Here is a 24,019-nt window from a genome sequence, read left to right on the forward strand (position 1 = left end):
TTTAGTAAGTAGAGGGTGAAAAGAGTAAGATTATTTTGTGTACAGTTTTATCAGTTGTTCAGGAGAGCAACAGGAACTCTTCTGTGTCATGGAAATGGAGCTCAGGTGTTTGAGCAGGCATCTCATACAATCTCCTGGAGATGTGACCTTAACTCCTTTGATAGCTGCCTCATCAATGCTGCTAGGGACAGCCTTTGCAACTTTCTATAAAATCAAGTTCACTGCTGTATATGTCACTTCTTGTTGCTAATAAATCTTGATGATGATTTTATTGGGGGCAGAGGTTTAATCTTATTTCTACCATCTATGTTATAGAGTATATATTGATATCCTGAACTTCAGAGTACAGGGGTTTTTTGTCTGTTCTAGCAGAAGGCATATCTTGGAGTAGAGACATATTTTTCAAAGGCACATACATCAAAAAAGAAATATAAAATGCTACCACTATATATCTGCCTTTAAAAGTTTTATCTTCCCCTGTTTTCTCTCACCTTTCCATATATTCTTGCATATACATATTCTTGTATGAAAATCGTCCTGAAGGGCAAAAGACAGTGTAGCAAATGTGGCAGTCATGTGGCTTAGTATTTTTTCCTATAAAACATACTTAGTGCTTTTCTTTTAATTTTTTTTTTCTTTCATCCTGAATTAGATTTGGAGGAGCTGAATGTTTGATGTCATTTAGATCTCTCAAAAATGTTTGCAGGTGTTTCGTAAGCCAAGAGGGAATAATAGGAATTTTCATGAACATTCTTCCAGAAAATAATTATATTGTTTTATTCCTCCTATGTCACTTACACTTTGTCAGTATGTGGGTTTTTTCTCCGTCTTTAATGCCTGTGGTGTGACAGCACAGTTAAGCTCATTTGCTTTCCAAGTTATTGTTGAGGCGTTTCACCAGAAGTTCCAAGATGGGAAATGTCTGTGTTTGCCATACAGTGAATAACTGAGCGTATTTATAGTTCACAGGAAAACTTAGTGTTACTTAAAATTTTACCCTGGAGTTTTAAGGATTAAAATTTATGCAGGAAAGAGTAGGAAAAGGAAGATATTCTGATGTTACCGCATTTTTATAAATAAAATCTCTCTGTGTTTGTTTACAGCAAATACAGGAAGACTTGAATAAGCAGTTATTTGATAATCTAGTAAGTTTTTTGAGGCATTCTCATTCTGAGTTCCAAGAGAAGACATCAGAATGGACTTGTCGGATGAAGTCCAGAGAAATCCCTACTGCAGCTCTTGTCTTAGGTAATTTTTTAAGATATATTTTGTTACGTACATCTGCTTAAAACTGACACAGAGATCAAAGAAAAATATATTGCTGACTTCCAGCAATTTACTGTGAGCAGTATCAGCTTCAGAAAAGTTAACAGAAGAGATTGGTCTGGGAGAAGGAAGCAGGATAACACCTTCTTCCCCTTTGTATGCATAATAGTCCAGCAAGTTAACACCTTCCCTAAAGGTCTGTCTCAGGCAGCTGGTAGTGATTTGTTGTTGTGGTTTTTTTCCTGAGGCACTGGAGATATTATGATTCTGTCCCTGTTTCTGCCACCAACATGCTTCGTGGTTTCTATGACTAACCATGGAATTACACAGCTTCTGTATTTCAGATATATGTTCTTGCAGTCCATCTTTACGTGCAGGAAAGCAGTGTCATTACCTTGGAAAAGGAGAGGGTGAAGAAAATAGCTGAAGATCTTTTTACTGAAGATAGTGAAGTTCTGAAGTCTTTCTTTTTTTTGTCCCCACTCCTTTCTTTCAAAGGGTTGTAACTGTAATCCTAAACCTGGTTCAAGGCAACCTGATTGCATTTTCAGTGGATCATTTTAGGGAACCTAGAATCAGGCCTGTGCTTCAAATTTACCGTGTGAGTGCTAAGCCTGGAAGGTAGTCTACTTTTGTAGGTAGTAGAAAGTGAGAAGTTCCTGCTCTGAATATTTTTCTGTGGAAGAAGCTGTGAATTTCCTTCTGGAGGGTCTTGTTCTTTTTTTTTTTTCTTTTTATTTTTTCTTTCTTTTTTAAACTAAAGGATGTTAACAAAGGCTGTTAATATTGGGTAGTTCACAGTCAATTCAGACTATAGGTCATACTAACCTGTAGTAATTTTCCTGCTTACATAAGCCATGTGAGGATCCAGGTCTCAGTTACAGGCGCTGCTCTTCTAGAGAAGGTGAATTTCATCTTCTTGTCTGCAGGCCTTAGATGACTGGGTTTGGCTTCTGAGGGTCTTAAGTAGCAGGGAAGTTAGAAAACCAATCACACTCCTTGCAGGTTTGCACCCTTGACAAATCTTTCTTTAAAAAAAAAAGCAAAAACCAAAACACAAACTATATTAGAGGTCTTTGCAGTGATTCCCTGTTCCTTTTAATCAGCTAGTATTAACATGTATGTCTAATCTTGTGCTAGTTTTTCATCTTTCCTCATAGATGATGTGATGCTTTTCATGCCTTCCTTGAATATTCGAGGTATCTTCTGTTTTTTGTCTGCTGTTCAGTTTATTATTCAGTCATTGTGATCACAAATTGCATGAAAAATGCCCTTAAAAACCTGTCTTTTTTCTAGGTGTAAATGTTACAGATCATGACTTAACTTTTAGAAGTCTCTCAGAAGTCCTTCAGAATAACATTACTCCTTATATAGCCTTGCTGGAAGCCAAAGATTGCCCAGGTAAATACTGCAATAGCTTTGATGCTTCTTTCAAGTAATCTATCAATTAATTAGAAATTCTAACTTTTTCTGCCAAATGTAAAAATAATGGGATGGAGGGATCTTGAAAATTTCTGAAGATTTGCTCAATCCCATGTTAATGTAGCAGTAATGTCTACTGTATTTTAAGAGCTATCCAGTTCTGTTTAAAACAATGAAGATTGAAATACTACTTAGTTGTAGGGTAAATGTCAAGAGCATGCTGCTTAGCGTATTGCATATTGATATTGTAGGTTGGCTTTCCCCTTGTTTAATAGGACAGTGTGTGCATGTATTCTACTTTTTAAATGCTTACAGTCATGTAATTACAATGAGGGAATGGGAAGAATAAAGTTTTGTCCCACTCTCCTTGCTCCTTTCTTATTTCTTTAAGTAAAAAGATTAAAATCACTTATGGCAGCATCTCCAGATCTGTGGATTGGCTGCTTTATTTATTTTTAGGTCACTCTTAATAGCATGTGGCTGGAGTTCAGGAAAGGTGCAGGGCCAACATCTTAACCTGAATTGTTGCTATCTAGGCAAATTATTAGGATAATTTTTATTGCATTAACAACATGCATATCATGAACACTTTCAAGCTTTCTGGAGCATGAGATGTGCATTCTGGAGAGAAAAGGAGAATAATTAGAAAAGTGAAAAATAGTAAGTGATAACTTGGGGTAATTTTTTAGAGTATGAGTTGGAGAAGTGTTACTGAATAACCAAATGTCTTTACTGTGTGTCTAAAAATGTTTTGTGAAGGCATAAAAAATCTGATGCAGAAGCTGATGGAGCAGCTGATGAACTGCTACATAGATGTGGACTCATTGGAAGATGAGGACTATGTGCAGGTTTCCCAGAATAGAATACGTTGTTCAATGACTTCTCTTATCAACTGGTATGAGAGTGTAACAAAGGTATGATTTTCTTTTTTTGTATCACCAGTTTATAAAAATGCCTGACCTTTAGATGCTTTTAAAAAAGAAACAGAATAACTCAAATTTCTGTGCTGTAGTGAAAGAAATGTCAAAGGTTAGCTTTTAATTTAATACTAAGAAATAACTGAGATTGAGGTCATTTGAATATAAATCTGTAACATATATAAATGTGGAGTTAGTTTCTGATGAGATATGAATGTCAAAATTCTGAAAAACAAGCAAAAAGTATAATTTTGTCATCTGTTTAATTGGGAACTAGAAGCTTAAAATGCAGTATCAACTTCATGCCAGATGCTTTTTTCCCAGGAGTGATGAGAAGGCTTGTTTATTAAAACAAATCTTTAAGAAAGAACAGCCATCCAAGCAAAAGGCACCATATTGGTGCTAATGTGCCATTATGTCATCTGCAGCCTACACTACATTGACAAGCAGTGAGAAAATAACTTTCAAAATGTTTTTCTATCTTTGTATTTAATAAAGCTAATGAAGTTTTAAGATTTGTTTCTGTCATGAATAAAAGTTAGAACTGAGTTTGACAACTTCATCAGAGCACTGTGTTAAATGAAAGTTTAATGGGTACTTGCTCTTTTTAATACTGGGTAAAGATATAGGAAATGGGCAACGTCCGTTTACACAACTCAGATCTTCTCCCTTAATCCCAACAGAACTTCACCAGTTCTGTCTCACAGAGCTATTAATTTCTTTGTTGTACTATGGGTTTTTAACATTCATTTATCCATTGTACTTCATGCTGTGCCAATCAGAAGGAAGAAAAATTGCAATTCTGGATGCTAATAATAAATACAACTGTAGCAAAAAGTCAGTCAAGTCACTCTGGAGCATTATAGTAGATTAGATGTGATTCAATCTTTTTATTTTACTGTCTTCTGTTTATTAATGTGTAACTAATGGCTTGAAAGAAAACAGATTCTGAAACTCTGAGCAAAAAAAGAACTTCCTCTTCGAGACACTGGCAATCTCCTCCAGTTGTAGTTATATTCAAAGACATGGAAAGTTTCACCACAAAAGTACTTCAAGACTTCATAGTCATCAGCAGGTAACATGACCTGAAGTTTAGTTCTTTCACTCCTTTACCTATTTTCTATTTGCAGCTGTTTTGAAGTGTAACAATGAGGCCAGTGGAGAGTTGGAATCAAATATTGATGCTGCTTCTTTATAGCAGTGATTGAGCAAAAACCTATTTGCTAGGTTTTGAGGATAAATTACCCTAAACCTAACTTGGGACTCTGAACCAGAGTGCCTACGGGCTGATTTAATTCTTCACATAAGAGGATTTATTGGTACTAGTTGTTACAGAATTCATGATTGTGAAACTGATTGTTAAGATGCCTAGATCTATCTTTCTTCTGTAGACTTTTAAAATTGTTTTCAGAGTGTATGACTACTGATGTAATGCTGCTTAAAGGTCACTAGCTTACTAATAGGAGTATATAAAACTTACCCAGAGAATTTCTAAGTGTTGGCCAGGATCTGTAGTGAGTAGACTACTTCGGGTGCTCCTGTGCTTCTGTCCTTCCTTAACCTGTCTTCCTTAATGTCATCTCATGCATTCTAATCAAAACGCCCTTCTGTTCTCCAAAAAGAGCATCTTATACTTCGTCCCCAGGTTGAAACTACAGTTGGAGCAGAATTGGGGGCTGTAGTTGTACAAGTCATTGAGCTGCAGCGTTCACACCTGACACTACCTCTAAATAAGGCTAGGCAATTTCACTTGCTGAGACACCAACAATAAAAATATTTTTCTACTTCAGATCTGGCAGATGGGTTCTCCAGGGAACATTTCAAGAAGTAAAATCAGAAATGCACAATTATGTGGAAATAATTAGGGTGTAAGGCAGGGGAAAATGAGGTTTTAATTGGTTTTTAAGTGTTGTGTTTTATTTTGCTCTTTGTGGCAAGGATAAACACCTAATTATGAGCATATGGAATGTAGATGAAGTGTAGTTCAGGTCTCTCAGTCTACTATTTGCAAATACACTTTTTTAATAGACTGCATCTCTTCAGAAAAAAGGTTTAGAGGATTCAAATTATCTTATAACTAAATATTGTCTTGACTAAAGTAGAAGATGGGTAAAAGAGAAGCTTAGCAGAGTTGCATAATACTTTGAAAAAGATCTTTGGGATGATTGTAGAGAGTTGGTTTATTCTCTCCAGTCTTAAACACGTTTAATAATAAGGGTGAAGTGGATAAATGTGAGAGGTTGTTATGATTTCTTAATCACAACATTCATTTTCTCTCCGATATTCTTTTAGGTTATCAGTGGTGGACAGTAATATATGAAGTTTATTGGGTTTATGTTCAAGTCTCTAGCAATGACTTTTGAGGAGTTAGAAAAATGAAATAATTATGGATAACAGTTAAAACACCAAGGTCAAAAAGTTGCCATAGTGAAAACAGAGGAAAGGAATAGATTGTAAATTTTAACCTAGAAGATATTTAAGATAGCAGAACTTGTATCTCCTTGAAACTAATAAAAAAATGGAAAATAATGATGAAATAATACTGAAAACACTATATTTTATGTAATTTGTATGCTGTTCACGAGCAATAGAGCATTGTCCTGGTTATCAGTTCTCAAAGCATATACTAAAAAATTATCTGAAGAAGATGATTGAATCTGGAGAAGTTGGAATTCTTTTTTTTTTAAAGTATAATGGGAACATAGAATGTTAGAGGGGTTTCATATTTATTTTAAATTTATTAAATGGTGTAAAATTTGTAAATTTTCTTGAGACTGTTAGCTGTTTAATGTCTCTTCTTATTTTTTTCTCTATTTCTTTGGAAAAAAAAAAAAGTTCATATTATAAGATCCAGTTCTCTGAATATAACTTTTGGGGAAGATAAGACCAGTACAATACTCTAATTGAAAAGATGCTTTTTATGCCACTTCCTGAAATTTTAATCCTAAAATATAATTTAATTTGCTTGTCTAATTTAGGGCTTTAAATAGCTTCCTTTCTTTTACATTTTACTCCACATCAAAACTCTTTTGGTTTACTGGCAATAAATCTTTTAATTTACCCCTTTCTTCATCTAAGCTCAGTGCTGTAGTAGGAACATCATGCATTTTTTTCATGATTATCTGTAACGTAACTATTATGTTTTTTTTCCCCTCCCCTATGATCTAGTCAGCATATCCGTGAATTACCTCTAGTACTGATTTTTGGAATCGCTACATCTCCAATGATTATCCACAACTTACTTCCTCACTCTGTTTCCTCTCTGCTGTGCATAGAGCTTTTCCAGTCCCTTTCCTGTAAGGAGCACCTGTCTACTGTAATTGACAAGGTAATTCCCTTTCTAAATAGGAGTATGTGTGTGTACTCAAGCACAGTTGTACATGTGTGGCCTTTTAAAAGCAGGTTTGTCTGAAGCTTTGGGAATGGAATCTGTTCCTGAGAGCTGTGGATTTTGGATATTTCTACTCATAGCTGCAGCATAGCTTAATACTGAGAGCTTCCTTCTCACATTGAGACACGCTCATGCACCTGCTTTCATCTTACATTGGCATTGACATCTGTGCATACATACTTGGGCAATTACATTTTGACATTCCCACCTCTTCATTAAAGTAGTGCTTCGATTCGAGTTTTATTTTGTTCCAGAAAAAGATAGCTTTAAGCATAGAAAAATACAGTTCAGTCTGAATTTTGCCACCTGTCAAAAATTAGCAGAGTTATCCAAATTATCAAGCCATATAGACGCTGTGCCTGTGCGATTCTTTGTGCAGGATTTCCAAAGTCGCTCTTACATATGCTGAAAGTAGTGGTATCCCTGGTTGTTACAGCAATTTCTGTTCTGTTGTAGTTTTAAAAATAAATACAAAAATAGTGTTAAGTCAAACTGACTTCAAATGCATATTAGTTAAAGGTACTTAAAAAAATATGGTAAAATAATAAACTGAAAAACAATCTTTGCATGGATATTTTTGGACATTTTAGTAGAAGTATTGTGTTTAGAAGTTGGCAGTGCATTTAGTATCTCAAGCTGAGTCTATGAACGAGTGTATTTACCCCAGATGTGTAGCATAAACACAAAAGCAATAAAAAGAAGACTCATGACCAAAACTGGAACAGGCCCACTAAAAATAAAGAAGAAGAAAAAAAAAAAAAAGCATTAACATAAAAAAAAAAAGTCTGCTTTGTCCAAAGGCTGGTCATTATCAGCCAAGCGAACTCATCGATTCATAAGCAATTTTACTAGAAAACTCTTACTCCATTCTCACAGAAACACCTTGAAGTACACAGAAATGAGATAGCCATCTCTATCAAAAACTGCTGCTGCCCCTATGTTTTTAAAGGTACAGTTTTACATACCCTAAATGTTGCGTGACTATAAAGCAAAACATAATAAAAAAACCCCTAACTTATTTAAAAAGTAATTAATGGTTCATTATTACTCATCATTATGAAAACAATCTCCAGAAAATTATCATCTGTATTTACTACTCAATTTAGTTGAACGCTAACACATAGTGACAGTTGTATCAAATTGTATATATAAATTTTGCTGAGCTGAATACAGGAAAGAATTTCTGCTATGTTTGCTTTTCCTTTTTGTCTCCCTTAGCTGCTTCTGACAACCCAGTTTCCCTTTAAACTGGGTGAGAAAGTTCTGCAGGTTCTCATCAACATATTCTTGTACCACGATTTTTCTGTCCAGAATTTTATCAAAGGATTTCAGGTAGGCAATGGTAACAAGAACTGAAATTATGGTTGTGAAAATAAAACGTAATTACTAGGCACTGAAAGACTTCTTAGGCCCTAATCTTGCTGTCACTGAATTGGATGAAAAAAATGTCCTTTTGAAACAGTTTGGATCTGTGAACAGGCAGGTGTTTTAAAGTTAGAACTTTAACTGCTAAGGTTTTAAGGGAAAACTTGTAGGACAGGTATGATGAAGCATGTAAAAGCTTATTCTGCCACAAGAAAAAAAAAGTATTTAAAGCTTACATTTAAAAGGGTAACCTGCCTTAGTGGGTAGAAAGATTGTATTTTGCTATAGATTAACTTGTAGCTCCTAACACCCCTGGCAGAACTCTCCAGCTGTGATACTCTGTACTGGGTCCTTGTACTCTGGATTGTCATGGTGTGAGTAGGCTGCAGCAGTGTCTCTTCCCTGCTTGAACTCCTCTGGCACAGTTTCTGGATGCACACTTCTTACCTTTTCAGGGAAACAGGAGCTGTAGTGTCACTTACTTCGCGGCTCAGAGTAGGTGGTGCTTGTGCTCCAAGCAGCTGTGCAGCAATGCGGGTGTTATATTTAGCCTCTCAGGAGACAAAGTGGAAGACTTCAAGGTTTCCAAAAATAGTCTATGCAAAGCATGATAATTGTATTTTTATTGGTTTATATAGAACTTTATATCTAGATGTATTTCCTTGTCCGAGTCTCCTTGTAGCTTTTGTGGGTTGCAGACGAGTTCTCCAAAGAATCTGTAGTCCCTGTAATCTGTTCTAATGCGGGATTGTGAAATAGTTTCTTTCTTGCCTGGTTCCATGTGTGTACTTCTTAGTAAAACTTGCACTTTTAGTATCATATACCTTTAGGGTGTCTCAGATTCTTTCATATCTAAGATTCAATGATTACACAGGCTAGGAGAAATATCCTGGCTGTAGTACCTCTTCTGCAGACAGACCTGTGTGGGCTTTCATAGGTTTCAACTCCTCTTATTTGAAAGAGTCACCAGGATTTAATGGTTCCCCATTGGCCTGATATGAAAATACAAGTCCTAGCTCTGACAGCATAAGGCTGTGTCCTTGTGTGTTAAAAGTATTCAAGGATGAAGCAATTTCAGGTCAGATTTCCTAAGTGATAGATACAGGGGATCACCATCATCTCATTATGTCTAGAGCAGTGTTAACTTTTCTGACAGGAAGCGTCTTTCCTCTTTCACAGTTTTTATGTTTTGAAAATTTTTAGTGAGATAGTCTGTCTGTGGTGTTTGTTTTGTTTTTTTTAAGAATAGATGTGATGAGTATATGCTACTATTCTGCAAGGCCCTGGTGCTATAAACATTTAGTGCAGCTAAAATGAGTGATAAAGCATGTTTGTATGTATACATAGTAAGAGCTTAGCAGTGTGTTTTTGTGTACATGAAACAAATTGAAATTACAACATGTGATAAGTTTGCTTGTGTACAGTAGTTGCTCTTCACATCTTTAAATATATACTATTTGTTATTTGTGAGCATTGGAGCTGAATATGTAACCTAAAAAATGCAGTAATTCATGAAAGTGAATAGAAAATACTTGACAAGCTACAGTTACAGTTATGTAAGATGAGGGGAAGGATGAGGTACTGAAAATGAATAGCGCATACAGCAAAAAAGGTAACTATGTAACTGTATTTAAAACTGAATAATCAGTGTCCTGCAGTGACTTATGGAATATTTATGAATGGTAATGAATTTTTTTTAAGGAATACTATTACTACCATTATAGTATATGTACTGTAGTAATAAGAAAGCATTAAAAGGTAGATATCACAGGATGAATTTTATTAACATCACTGGTTCTTGCTTTGTTTTCAGCTCTGTATCATTGAGCACTTCTATTCCCAGCCTCTTAGTGTACTGTGTTGCCAACTGGTAGATGCCAAGAAGAGAATAAATTATTTATCACATGATCAGTGTGAAAACATTCGAAGACTGCCCTCTTTTAGAAGGTAAAAGGGGAATAAATTTTTGGGCAGTCTAGTATTTAGTCAGCTTTAAAAAAGATAAAAGGAATCTGTAAATATAGTTCCATGAAAACTGTAGTTCACTTGTGCATATGTTTCTATAGCAAAGGTAAATCAATCAAAAGGAGGACAGTTCTAAATTATTTCAGGAAGCCTTAATCTTCTGGTCTAGAGAGTACAGCTTCTGTGATGTGTAATCACTTGAACTTTTTTTTCCTCTTGTTCTTAATCCAGAAACAAGCTATTATGACAAATAACCATAAATCACTCTTGAACTTGTTAAGCTGACTTGGAGCATAATCTCTAGGAGTTTGGAGTGGCCTTTCAGCTTGCTGGATTTGACTGTCCCTTTTTGAATCTTTCCAAATAAATCCTTATAGCAGCATAAACTTTTAATTTTTTAACCCTGTAATCTTTAATCATACTTTACATTATAATTTTTCTGTTCTTGTTTTTTTTGCCATCAGGTATGTAGAAGGTCAGGTATCAGAAAAACAGATTGCACTGCTGACAGAAGACAGTTGCATAAAGGTAAAGTTTTAAGAATGTCTTTGGAGAGCAAAAATAACTTTCCCAATATATTAGTTTGTGGAGCATAATAAAATACAAGACTAAGATGTATAGTTCTGTATAACATCTTTCATACAGTACATGCTGTGTTTCATGTCCAGTAATGGATAATTAGGATCAACAGGTCAAAATTCCAAATCTCTAGGGTTGCCAGGTATACCTTTACACAAAGCTGCACAACTTTTCGTACATCAACTTTTAGTTATGTCTAGAAATATAACTGCTTAAAAAGAAGGTTAGAAGGTTTATTTATGACCTGGTCTTTTAATGCTTACTCAGACTGACTTTCTTGGAAAGTCAGTAAAGTGTTTGAAGAATGAGTAAGTAATCTTGGGGGTTATTTCATAAGCTCTTAATCCTCCATACCCTCTGTGTAGTTTCTGATTGAACTCAGTACAGCAGTCTGGGTCCCAAGGCACACATTCACACCAGATGTCATACAGGATTAAAACTTTAATTTACATTGCATGTTTATCTGAAGGTTTGTCAAGTGATTAAAATCAGGCTACTACTATTGTGAGCCCCTTAGGAATTCACCAAAAAAGATCTGTTGGTTCTTTTCACCAGCTGAACTACTCCCAGTAGAAGCATTGCTCAGGGCAAAGGGTTTCTCCTAATTCTTCATCTCAAGTATAGGTAACCTGTCAGGCAAATGGTACCACTAGAGATAAAGCAATTAATTTATCCTAGCAGACCTTCCTGGTCCGTAAGGACCTTTCAAGCCTGAAGAGCAATGGTAATGGCTGGAAGAGAGGTTGGTAGCAGGCAAGTTTGCAAGTGCAGTGCAATTATAGTAATCAAGGCGAGACATGATTTATATGTGATTTTATGATCCATAGTCTTCAGTGGCAAAAATAGCTTAAGCTACTGCTGTTCTCTTGCTGTTTATACACACCTCGGCAGATATGCCAGCACAAGTGCTTTTGTGGCTGTGCAATGAATATAATCAGAGAAGCAGTTCCAATTAAAGTAACCTGACCAAAAAAAAGATAAGATGTGGGAATTTTTTTGCTGTGTTGTTTCTGCAGAATTTCCCCAATGCAGTTCACTCTGCAGGTGCATAAATGCTTCTGTTGAAACAACAGGAGGGAAGGAGTGGGAATGAGCAGCTGAGACTCTTTATTTCTTTGTTTAAAGACCATGTAATGAGCTGCTACTTTGAAAGTTGAATACTCATCAACTTAACCCTGTAAGTTTGGGAAAGAAGCTGGAATTCTTGTGCTTATGTGCATATGATGCTTCTGACAAACTTTAACTGAAGATACTTGTTCTAATCTCTACAATGGGGTAGGACTCTTATTGCATTGGCAAACTGGCCATGTAGTCTACTTGAGAAGAAAAGGCCCTACTGCTGCATTAATGAGGTGCTGTTTATTCTCTATGTTGTGCTAATCTACAATATCATTCTGAACTTTGGAAGCACTTTCAAAGTCACTGTGGTACTACTTCATATAAATTTACTGTTCATGTTCAGAACCAGGTAAACTTGCTGTTCAAGCTTAGCACCTAAACCTGCAATACCCTTTGTCAGCTGCAATTTATATTCCATGTTGTCACTACTTTTTTTTAATAACTATGGGAAGAGTTCCACCTATTTAGAATAATAAGTTTTAAAAGCAATTTTACATCCTAATTACTTAGAACTCTCTGAAAGTTTTCATAGCAAATTTCATTTGAAATTATGTAAATGTGGTGATCTATATTTATGGAAATAACATTGCATAGTCTTCTAATAATGTTTTCAAACTCTTCTGAAACAGAATATGCCTTTTCACTCCGTTATTTGGCAAAATGCATAGTCCTACTGCATTGCTATTTGTGGATATTAACTACACCAGTCTTGAGCTGGGAAACAAGATGAGGGAAATATAGATGCTATAATGCTCTGAGTTTGGGGGAATAAAATTAATGTAGAAGCATTAAAGAGAACTTGTTTTCTTATCTCAGCTTTTTTTGTGGTGGGGATAATTTTTTTTTTAATGATCCTGCTTAGAATTAAAATACAAACTTGCGAGTGTCTACCCTAAAGTCTTGTAAGTCACTTAAACAATTGTTATATCAATGACCCTTAAATTTTAATAGATAAAAAGTCTATGGGGAGAAATTACTTTAATGTTTTTAATCACCTCAAACTTCTTTAACATCAGAAAGCTCTTTGCAGCACTTTTACTTTCAGTCTTTGCAGTATGATACTTAATCTTTCCACATGTCAGTACTTCCTTATATTGCCTGCAGATAAGGTTTTGCTTTTTTTTTTTTTTTGTTTAATCGTTGTTACCCTTTGTTTCAATTTAACTTCAGAGAACTTAAGTGGCTTGTTTTATTTTTCTCTTTCCATTTGGAATAGTGTGCTCAGGCTTGAGCAAAATGGCAGTAAAATATGTAGAAAATCTTGTGGGTTTTTTTTCCTCTTTCTCTTTGACTGAAGACGGGTGAGAGATCTTCTGATTCACAAACTTAAATACAAGGAGCCCAAAGTACTTTAATACAGCTACCAGAAACTTTGAGTGCAGTTTTCCAGAAGTGTTACATACACTTCCATGGGAGGCTGGCGATAATGCGATGCCATCCAGTAAATTCAGTAGCCACAGTTAATAATTTATTTTTCCTAATATGTGACTTCTTTTTTTTTCCTCTGCAGTTCTCAATCTATGAATAAACAGAAGTCAAGAGCACATAGGAGCAGGAACTGCATATTTCTTTATTTTCTGGGAACTGGTCTTTTTATGTCTACCTAATTAATAAAAACAGCAGCCACCCACAATATAAGAAATAAATTTTTAAATGCATTTGTAATATAAAAATGCAGATAATAAGGATCAAATCTCCAGAGACATGGAGGAAGGAAGTAAAGTTAATGATATGCAATGTGATTGCAGTACACTGTGAAATATAGCTTTTTTTCGTAGCGGTGATTTCCAATCACAATGGTGATTTAAATCATAGCATACCACAATGGCAAAACTTCAGAGTCATTTTAAGTACTATCTGAGAGTTTTAAATAAATGGATGTCAGAATGACTTGTAAAACAATTATTCTGTCACTGTAGGAAGTAACACTGAAGTTGCTGGAGGACTTGAATGTTTACCATGAAAATTATGTTTCAGTTCTGAGATGTCTTCATGTTTTCACATCTTCTCTTCCAAAGTACCCTTTGGGCAAGCAGGTGATGTACTGTTATTCCATTTTAGTGAAACATGGGTTTTTTGTTTCAAAGTATGACATCTGAAAAAGTATTTGTCCTTTCTCTTTGTTTACTATTCTGCTGCTTTGCCCCCTGCTTCTTAAAATGGCGACAGATGCTTTCTTGCTATGGGCAGAGGTTGGTTTCTTTAGTGGTGTGGATGATGCCGTGTCAGTCAACAGGAAGGAGTTTCCAGGAGGAGACAGATGCACAGATCAGCAAAAGAATCCACACATTGACTTTCCCACATCTGGGATTATCTGTATGCATTGCAGACAAATGTAAACTCTTCTACCACCTATTAGCTTGGTAGTCAATTTCAGATTAAGAGACTGAGTTTTAGCAACTTCTGTACAGAATAAAATGATAGTAAGGGAACAGTGATAATTGCTCTTAATAGCCATATTGCTCTAATGTCATTAAATCCACCTTCTCATACTAAGTGATTTCTTCTTCCACTAGAAGAGCATGCATATTCTGTGCATGCACACTTGTATGTTGGTTCTCAATGTATTCCACACTGTTACTAGAATCTGTCTCTAACTACAAAATCAGCATCGTTGTCCCAGTATTTGAGAATAAAAAGATGTTTGAGCTGGGGCATTTGATTGGAGTTCCTCTCTGTTCTCTGCAGTTATTTTAATCTGAATGTTAGTTGTGTGAAACCTGGTGAAAAGCAACACAAACTCCAGCAACAATAGGAGCTTCGTTCTGTAAGATACTAAATGCTCTCATTTCTTTTGCAATCATTCTGCATCTCTGGAAAACAAGTTCCAAAGAAATTATATATTGCTTTGAAAACCTTGTTGCAAGAATTCCACGTTACTTTGTTTGTAAAACACTTTATCCTTTCTTCACCTTCTGCATAACAGATCAGGGAGCTGCACTGTGCATGTTTGGAAAACCGAGTGTGGGAGACAGAGGAGTATGAGTCATCTCTTCAGCTAGCAAGGTGATTTTTTTTTTCTTTTTCCATTTTGTTTTAATACCACTGTACACATGGAGGATATCAGTCATCAGTTATCCTGGAACTTAAAGCTGAGGATATTACCTGTTTGCAACTAGTTGTAAGATTATTTGCAAGTATAATTGACTGCTGTTTTCACCTTGTTTTTCTACCATTTTTCATGAAACTCAACCAGGTTCTAATATCTCTTATGCCCTGAGTAATTATGCTAAAACCACTGAGATTACTATGTGTGAATGAGAACATCAGTTGGGTTTTGTCTTTTAACATATGATTGTGTTAGATATTATCAACAAAATTAGTTTTAGTTGGCCTAAATTTTAATCTGTTGTGAAAATTGGAATCTGTTCCAAATTAGTAGCTGAGGCCTTTTTTTTGTTGTTGTTTTTAATTGCTTTCCCCCTGCCTCCTTTGTCTAATAGTTTGTACAGGGACTGAGTTAATTTTTTGTGTTATTGTGAGCTTAGGACTGTAGGAGAGCCTACACTTGTGTTGTCTGTCAGCATTTAAAATGGAAAAGTCATCTAAGCCAATTTTCTTAATAGAAAACCCTTCAATTGCGATGTTGCAGCTACAAACTTTTAAACGTGCTTTATCATGGCAGCTGGCTGTTTCCTGATGATAGCTGCATTCATTCAAATAATACATTGGTTCTGTCGCACAAGGAGCTGGTGCAACACTGTTACTGCCTCTTCAAGAGCCTCTGAGCTTGTGAGGTTTGATATGTCTGACAGTAAAATTGCATAGAAAAACCATGTCAGTGGTGGGTGGAGGATAAGTTTCTGGGTTCATATACACACGGAAACAGACTCTTCAAACTGTACCTTTGCCATACTGAGTGGTTCTTGTGCATTACCACTGTGCTATGTTCTTCACCCTCATCACTTTGAAAGGATTACATGCTTGATTTGTCATTTCTATAGTCTTTTCTTCTTAATCCTTCTCTGACTCTCCTGAATCCTGACAACACTTACCCACTCTTGCCCACAAATGTGTCATTTTGCTTTCCTGTACTGTCTGTTCGATAATCTCTAATAACTCTTGGCCCTTTTTTCCTCTCCTTTTTCTCCTCCTATGTTTAATTTGCTTTCTTCCATGCTGAATTCATCTGCCTCTTTTCCTGTATGAAAGTCGATGCTGCCATGAGAATCTGGCTTGCTCCCCCTGTATTTCGTATCTGTTTATCTCCCTCCTGTTTTTCTTCTGGTCCTGGCTCCCACTGTGGGAGCTTCTGATACAGTGATCACAGTCATTCCTTTCATTAGATAATTATTCTTTTTTTTTCTTATTTATTCAGGAATTATGTCATTTTTCTAACAAAACTCCTTCAACACAATTCCTTCAAATAGTTGGGATTCTAGCTGTGCTGATTATTTTTTTCAGCTTTTAATTTTAACTCTGTTTTCCATTTTACACATACTTCCTCTTGTCTCTGCTTTTTCTGCATAGACTCTTGCTGCTATCTTTTAAAAGAAAATTATAAAACGTTGTCTTTCCCCTTCTACTCACAATCTTCTTTTTTTCCCCTTTGCTCAGGTAAGGAAGTTATTCAGTGTTCCTTAATATCTCTGATTTCCCAGGGGCCACATCACCTGTTGATATGCTTATTATGTTCACCCTTTCCCATTCCTTATTCTTCTTTTCAATGTTTTTCTGGAATCCAAATTTTTTCCTTGTATTTAGAAAGTAAAAAATAGAGAAGCTTTTGATGAGCTTATTTCTCGACTTCTAACAAAGTCTCTCTTTTGCCCTTCATGAATTATGTTTGAATGTGGGGGTTTCAGTTGTTGCATTGAGTTTCTTTTGTGGTTGGTTGGTTGTTTCCCTATTGCAGCCTTTCCTTGGACTGGCTTTTATCCCTTCTGCTAAAAAGTGCTCTCCCCGAAGATGGTGTTTCAGGTGATCTAACTTTAGCAATCTAGCCAATAGTTATTCAACTTTAATGTAGTTATCTAGAAATATCTAGTTCGTGTTGCATTAACCCAATCAGAAGAGAGATAAGATTAAGAGATGTTGGAGAGTGTCTCACTTGATTGGTTATTGGGAGCTAACTGGCTGGGACATTTGCTCAAGATTTTAGGTGGCAAAACTTTGAGGACTGTCTGACCTATTGTCTTCTGTCTAGATACTGGACTCTGGTTTTGTCTGCTAATCACTGATGCCATTCGTCACATGCTGTTTATTACAGTCCTGCCCTTCTGTGACTGTTGTAATTTTGTTGTTGACCAATCTCTGTTATCACTTCTTCAGACGATTCCCCACTTCAGCATTCAGAAGGAGTTTCTATGGACCTCATCCTAGCTTCCTTTTTTCTCTTTCATAACTTGTCTCTGAATAATGAGACACAGATTTACTTACTGTCTTCAGATGAACTGAGATCTTCCTTTCTGCTTTAAGACTGTCTCTTAACTGAATTAAAATCTTAATCCCGCTCTCTGATACCTGGCATACCTTGTAGTAATCTCAAACCCAAAAGGTTGAAAAGGATCCTTTACTGTTTCCTGGTGTGTGATACCATCCTCTTGCCTGTTCTTTGGGCCCTGTAATCCCATTGTTGTCATAAATAACTTTTTCTAGAACTTGCAGCTTCTTTTTGAATAACATTACTAAAATAAATTTGTTCTTTCCCATTCACAGATCTCCAAATCTGGTTATCTTCTCTCTATCTTAGGTGTTTAATTATTGCAGTGTTTTGTCTGGCCTGGAAGAAGGCTATCTTGTTTACCCATTATATTTTATATGACAGTTCAAAATGTTTTCTAGTGTTTTGTGTGGTCAAGGGTCACCCTTCCTGTTGTTAACTCCTGATGCTTTTCTTTAAAAAACAAGTGTATCTGAAGGCAACACCTGACTTGCAAAAATCCACAACCCTGAATCGGATAAACCGAAGTTTCAAATTCTAGCCTTTACAAGCATTTAGCATCAACTGCTAGTTAGAATCTAGAGCTCAAATTTCAGTTGCCCCTCCAGACATCCATAAAGCTTCCCCAGCCTCTTCTAAATTCTTTTTTAAAACTCCGAGTCAATTTTTAGGTAGCTAATATAGAGACTCACTGCCTGACATACTGATTGATTGGTTACAATCATTTCATTCTTTTGTCATGCTCCCTTTTTTGCATAGCTGTGTTTCTTATGTCTTCTAAAATCCTTAAACTATTAGCACCTTTGTTTTGTATTCTGGTATTAGCACCTTTGTTTTGTATAAGACAAAGCAAAAGCACAAGAATAGGCTGGGAAGGGCTCCTGGTAGCAGTGGCTATGATTGTTCAGAACCAGAGTGTTTAGCAATGGGAACTTCTCCCACTGCATGAAGGAAGTTACATGCATGTGTAATGGTACTGGCTTGATGCAATGACTGTAATTCTGTATTTCATTTGTGGATATTTGCAAGGACTTGCTTTGATATCTTTTAAATGAAGGTTCTGAGACTGAGCAGTGCTTGGTGACATTTATAAAATGCGCTAATACATAATTAAAAGTAAGTAAATGCTAGGCTGGCGGTTGGGCTAGATGATCTCAAGAGGTCCTTTCCAACCTAAATGATTCTGGGATTCTAGTGGTGGTTAGGTTTATAGCATAGGTTATAGGTTTATAGGTTTTTATACAGAAAACAGCAATTTGGATTTTGTTTGAGAATCATTCTGAATCACAAAGAGTAATGGATTTTGTGGATGTGTGAATACATACTAATCTGATATATTTTTTTTTTTACCATTTCATTTATCGTTCTTGGGAATGAGTTATGAACCCTAACATACTTTTTTTTTTTTTTTTTTTAAATCTGACTCTCAGTTTCAAAAATTATAACTCTGTATCCAGCAAGTGTTTTTAGGTAGAGTATCAGAAAAGCTATCATTGTCACTCCTGCAGGAAAATGTGAAGGACATCTATTCAAGTTGATTTATTCATTTCTGTTAATGACAGCAAGGAAAAAAACTTAGTTTACTGCAAGACTGAATGCTTGAAATCTTGGAGGTTTGCTCTTTTAAAAGGAGTTTTTCAAAATTTTTTTTAACTTCTTTTCAACTAAGAACGTTGAAAGCTGTTTCATCATTCTGCGGTTCAACTTCAGCCAACAATTGTGTCTTTTAGGACGTTGAATAAGTCTGATTTGGTAACCATGCTTCAACAATGTGTGGAAATTTTTGTGTCATCTTCTGGAAAGGAGTTTGATAAGACAGTAGAGAAGTTGAAGGATTTCTTGACCCAGTTTCAGAAACTAGAAGGTGGGTGTGTACCATCATACATTCCATTGCAGATTATACAAAAGCTGTTTTATAATCTGACCAATGGGGATAATTTTCCCTGGTAATATCCTGTCAGTGTATCAAACCGTCAGATTTTTCCGGATTGTTTTTTTAAATACATGCATAAAATCAGGAGATGTTTATATTCTTTGTTGGTACGTGGTTCGTGGTTTTAATAATACGGAAGAGTGATGTAAGATAAGAAATTGGACAGATCAGCAAACATTACTCACTAAATCTGTCATACGTATATTTTGAGCCTTTTACCAGATGTTGCAATCATTGAAAACCTTTAACAAATAAAAACAGATATTGAATGATAAATAGGAGCAGACTTCCTTATGGCATGGTATTTAATCCCAATGTATATAAAGTTCGTTCACCTGTACCTTCAGTTAAATTCATGTAAGAGCTAGGATACCAAGTGCCAGTTGTCAGGGCTCTGCTGACATGCTGTAACTTGTCAGGCCCGTATATTTGATTGTTCATGGTAGAGGACATATCTGAAAGTTTAGTAAGGTAAATGAGTAGCAGCCTTCCGTCTTTCAGAGGCAGGTTAACAGAAACTGCTGTATTCCTTCTGTAATAGGAATATGGCATACTCCAGTATTCTTCTGGAATAGGAATTCTGTTGCTTCCCCTGAACTACGGAGAAGTGCTCCCCGATGATTCCCTTTTGAAGATGAAGTGGTTATCATCTGGTCTGTTTTATGCATATTAAATTAAGTTCATTATCAGTGTGCTTGCCACCCAGCATTTGGACAAGTAGGCAATAAGCCACCAAATGCAATCTAATATTAATTGAAGTAGTCATGTAATGCTCTAGTGTTAACTGAGGCTTGTTTAGAAGAATTGGGTCTTGCCTGTACCATGCATTTTTTAATAGATGTAGTAATAGCAGGGCTGTGGTACAGGAAATAGGTGATCACCTTGAAAAAGCTGTATATGTCAGTGAAGATACCAGCACTGAAGAATCTGAACTACGATGGAAAACCTAAAGGTTCATCTAGCTTGGAAAAAAAGAATTGAAGCAAAAGGCTTTTAAGTAGTTGGATTTTTACCTTGAGGGAATAAATAAAAAAAGAACTTTGGGAATTGAGGGACATACAGAACTATAAAACAAAAAAGGCAGTATTTATTTTCATTTAGTATTTGAAGATGTTTTTAAAGCAGAGAACGTCTAATGAATCCATGAATAATCTTAGTGTGTTTTCAAAGCGGATTTGAGCTATAATGAAAAAGTGAGAAGGGGAAGTTAAGATAAACTTTACACAAATAGGTAGCTGAGTTAGGTGACTTCTTCCTGTATGTTTCTGTGATTGCATTGTTAGCGGGAGTTTTCAGAAGTCTGCCAAAAATGTTATGTACCCAAATCTCCCACAGAGCCCCTCCAGTGAAAGGATAGTCCAAAATTTATTTCTTTTTTTTAAAACAACAAATTCTGTCTTCCCAACTGCCTTATGAACTGGAAAAAATAAAAACATGAAGCTTAAAGAAACAAAATATCCTTATGTTCAGTGTATTTTGAGCTGAAGGATTTCATAAAAAAATATCTCAAAATATTATCAGTGTAGTAGTAGAGAGAGGAAGTTCTCTGTTTTGTTCAACACAAATACAAATGTCCACAGGGCACTGGAAAATACCAACTCATTCTATGTAGGTCACCAAAAAGCTTTTATATATCATGATTGTCACTGCTGATTGGATATTTACATGTGATCCATAGGTGGAATCTCCATCTTTTTACCATCTTCATAAGTAAGGCAAGAAATCTAGTTACCTTTTGTTTTGATTTGATTATCACTCATACTGGCATTGATTGTGCTTTGGGAGTTTTTGCTTCTTTGTTTTTACCTAAAAATTACTAATTATTGGTGCAATTGATCATCAAGCTACATGGCTATGAAAACAAACTTCTGTTATAAATTAAGATGAGAATAAAACCGGGCAATGAAATACCTTAGCACACTTTTGGTTTACTGCTCTGGTTGCAGTTTCTTGGTTAAGTACAGAGAACTCATTTCTTTTGTAGTTATTGTTTTGCAGGAGAAGGAAAAAAAAATGCAGTGTATGGCTTTTTGAACACTCTTAAAAGCATCAGGAGTATCTAGTGCTAATCTGTCCAGCTTAGAAATGTTTAGAGTATGATGTAAGTGGAATTCAAGTGATGTGCAAGGCTTGTGCTGGATCTTTGCTCAGGGCTGAATTGCTTTGGTTACTTAATTACTGTTGGTTAAGCTGCACTGCAGACTCCTTTTTTAACAATCTTTTACAAGGTGCAAGACTCAAAAGCTACCTGTGTTTGGGTCTATGTGAACAAGTAACTGAACACTTCTTGGATTGCTTGGGTTAGGGGGTTTATATAGGTAGTCAGGAAAAGTTTACCCCACATATCAAACATTAGTTTTGTTCTAAAGCAGAAGCTTTCCAAGAACAAGATGTGTCCGTATCGTCACAAAAGGAGCTCCAGAAGAAGACAGACCTTTATCATCTTCAGAAGGTTAGGCCTACGTAGGCTTTACTGACTAGTTCCTTAACTGAATCTTTTAAGATGTAATTGTCCATGGTTAGTTCTTCGCAGCTTGCTGGAGCTCTGAGTAAAGGTTGTGTATAAGTAACTCTTCTTAAAAATGAATGAATAAGTATCAACTATTTATATCAGGCCCAGCTGATGCATAGAAAATATCTGTCATAAACTAGGATTTTAAAATGCAAATTAGGGGGTTTCTTCTTACTTAACTTGTAAATTACACATTCTGCCTAACACGTATTTCTTTGAAATTCCCAAACTTCTACCAGTTTGAGAACTGAATACAGTGGCCTAAATAAAAATAACTGCACGATCACACTTTCAAACATCATCAGTGAAGACATGCCAGCAAAAATTAATTATACATGTTGAACATATAGATTGTGTTCTCCAGAGAATAACTACCTCCCATGTAGTTTTATGCACCACTTTTTTTTAAAGACTTTGTTGGAGTTGAAGGAATCAAGGCGGTCTAAGAAACTGACGAAGTTTGAAATGCTTCGTTTTGAAGTTGTTGACTATATAGACAGTCTTGTAAGGTGAGCTTTCCTGTTTTATATTCCTGCATTAGTTTGCACCATAAGTTGCAAGAGAAATTTTGCTAATGTTAATCTTGTCAAAATTGTGTCTTGGTCCCTGCAGTATGAAGCATACTTTTTTTTCCCTTCCTATTCTTTCTTTGATGGGGGATCTAAAAATAATAATTAGAAAAAAACCCTCTTTTCCATAGATTAGTAGAAGTAATTGGCACATGAATTGACCAACTTTGGCTACAGAAAAAAGTGAAGGGAGGACTGGGTATATGTGACAAAATAAAGTCAAGAGTTTTTACCCTAATCTTTGCTGATCTGTTCTACTTAGCAAACTGTATAGATGTCAAGTGTGATATCCTATCCATTTTGGGAACTGTTTTGGTGAGCAAAGCATAGAAGATTAGGGTTTTGGAGGCAGCTCTGTAGCAGAAAATGTGAAAGGCTTGGGGTGGGGGAAGAGATGAAGGCACTTGTTAATTATAGAGCCTTGGCAGGGGGAGGCAGAGAGTCATACCACAGAGGTATGACTGTGCCAAGAAAAAAGCTTCAAATATGAAGACAAAGATGAGCAGAGACTCATCAGGAGGCCTCAAGATGGATAAGCAAGATCTGTGGACTACATCACTCGTGTTAGCATTTCACCTGCTGCCCTTATTTTTGAAATTGTCAGTGGCCCAGCTAGAGTTCTACGCTAAATCCATTAGATGTAGAGTTGATAGTAACTGACTTCCCTGCTTAAAAGTTGATTTCAGCACTGTTCCTCTTGTTTTTTCAAAGATTTGTCAGTATTGGTTGGGAAACATACATTCTTGTCTACTGGAGACTGCAGTAGACTTCTGTTGTTTCCCTTAAGATAAAGCTTGTATCTCCCTTCCTTCCCCCATACCTCGTGTTGCTTTTTCAGAAATTACCTTGTTCCTGCAGACCACAAGACTCTGCATGAGATAGTGTATTTCAACACAGCCAGTGTTCTCCGTGAGCACTTGAATGCTGCCCCGAGGATTGCACTTCATACAGCTTTAAATAACCCATACTGCTACCTGAAGGTAAGAAACAAGTAAGTTGTTTGTGGTGCTGGAGTAGGTTCTGAAGGCTACACATGAGGATGATGTGTAAGGCTTAGTTTTGCTGTTTCATGAAGCTTGGCACACATTCAGCTGTTTTGCAGAGAACCAGCAAGTTTGCGTTGATAAGCAACTGGGGACTTTGCAAAGAGCTAGGGAATCTGTCTGGCTGAAATAAAGCAGCTAATTATGGAAAGAGTTCTATATGGGGAATCCATTTCCAGAGCCTAGTCATGCTCTTTTCTTTCTCCTGTAGATGTACGCTAAGAAAAGTCATTTTGTCCTACATTACAAAAGGGATAACTGTCTATGGGGAAAAATACAGTGTGGCTCTTTCCAGAGACTTTCTTTACAGGGCTTGTGCTTAGTCCTCAGTGTGTAGACTTGCTGTAAGGTGAAGGCTGTGTTCAGGCAGAGTGATGACATTAACAACAGCTTAAATACAGGATATTTAAAGGAGTCCTTTGTTTTTCTTTTTACATTTATTTTAATGTGTGTTGTGTATTGACATCCTATCTTTTCCGAGTCCAAGAAAAGGATTGTCATTGATTCTTTTAGTTAACCTACAACCTGATTCATATTGGGTTTGTTGGCACTGTG

At 36.0% G+C, this 24,019-nt stretch overlaps 1 protein-coding gene and 1 long non-coding RNA gene across 6 annotated transcripts in view; one reads left to right on the forward strand and one right to left on the reverse strand.

Annotated features, from left to right (window-relative positions):
- Positions 1 to 24,019, forward strand: part of ORC3 (origin recognition complex subunit 3) — a 40,729-nt gene that overhangs the window by 9,809 nt on the left and 6,901 nt on the right. Inside the window, exons 4-17 of one of the 5 annotated variants that reach the window (XM_049818197.1) lie at positions 1,104 to 1,248; positions 2,563 to 2,667; positions 3,448 to 3,602; positions 4,544 to 4,680; positions 6,774 to 6,933; positions 8,215 to 8,328; positions 10,175 to 10,308; positions 10,791 to 10,854; positions 13,944 to 14,060; positions 14,951 to 15,030; positions 19,138 to 19,271; positions 21,710 to 21,792; positions 22,264 to 22,361; positions 23,260 to 23,401. In XM_049818197.1, coding sequence (XP_049674154.1) covers positions 1,104 to 1,248; positions 2,563 to 2,667; positions 3,448 to 3,602; positions 4,544 to 4,680; positions 6,774 to 6,933; positions 8,215 to 8,328; positions 10,175 to 10,308; positions 10,791 to 10,854; positions 13,944 to 14,060; positions 14,951 to 15,030; positions 19,138 to 19,271; positions 21,710 to 21,792; positions 22,264 to 22,361; positions 23,260 to 23,401 — 1,668 coding nt within the window. Of the gene's footprint in view, positions 1 to 1,103; positions 1,249 to 2,562; positions 2,668 to 3,447; positions 3,603 to 4,543; positions 4,681 to 6,773; positions 6,934 to 8,214; positions 8,329 to 10,174; positions 10,309 to 10,790; positions 10,855 to 13,943; positions 14,061 to 14,950; positions 15,031 to 19,137; positions 19,272 to 21,709; positions 21,793 to 22,263; positions 22,362 to 23,259; positions 23,402 to 24,019 lie in introns of those variants that run through there. The other 4 variants (XM_049818202.1, XM_049818198.1, XM_049818200.1 and 1 more) reach the window with 4 other exon arrangements.
- LOC126046172 (uncharacterized) lies at positions 1,244 to 23,355 on the reverse strand. Its single transcript, XR_007508244.1, has 5 exons — positions 23,267 to 23,355; positions 8,809 to 8,957; positions 7,659 to 7,726; positions 2,117 to 2,294; positions 1,244 to 1,660 (listed from the first exon to the last, which is right to left on the reverse strand). It is a non-coding gene; the product is annotated as an uncharacterized LOC126046172 (long non-coding RNA).

This window comes from Accipiter gentilis, chromosome 15 (genome assembly GCF_929443795.1).
Source record: "Accipiter gentilis chromosome 15, bAccGen1.1, whole genome shotgun sequence".
Taxonomy (NCBI): domain Eukaryota; kingdom Metazoa; phylum Chordata; class Aves; order Accipitriformes; family Accipitridae; genus Astur; species Astur gentilis.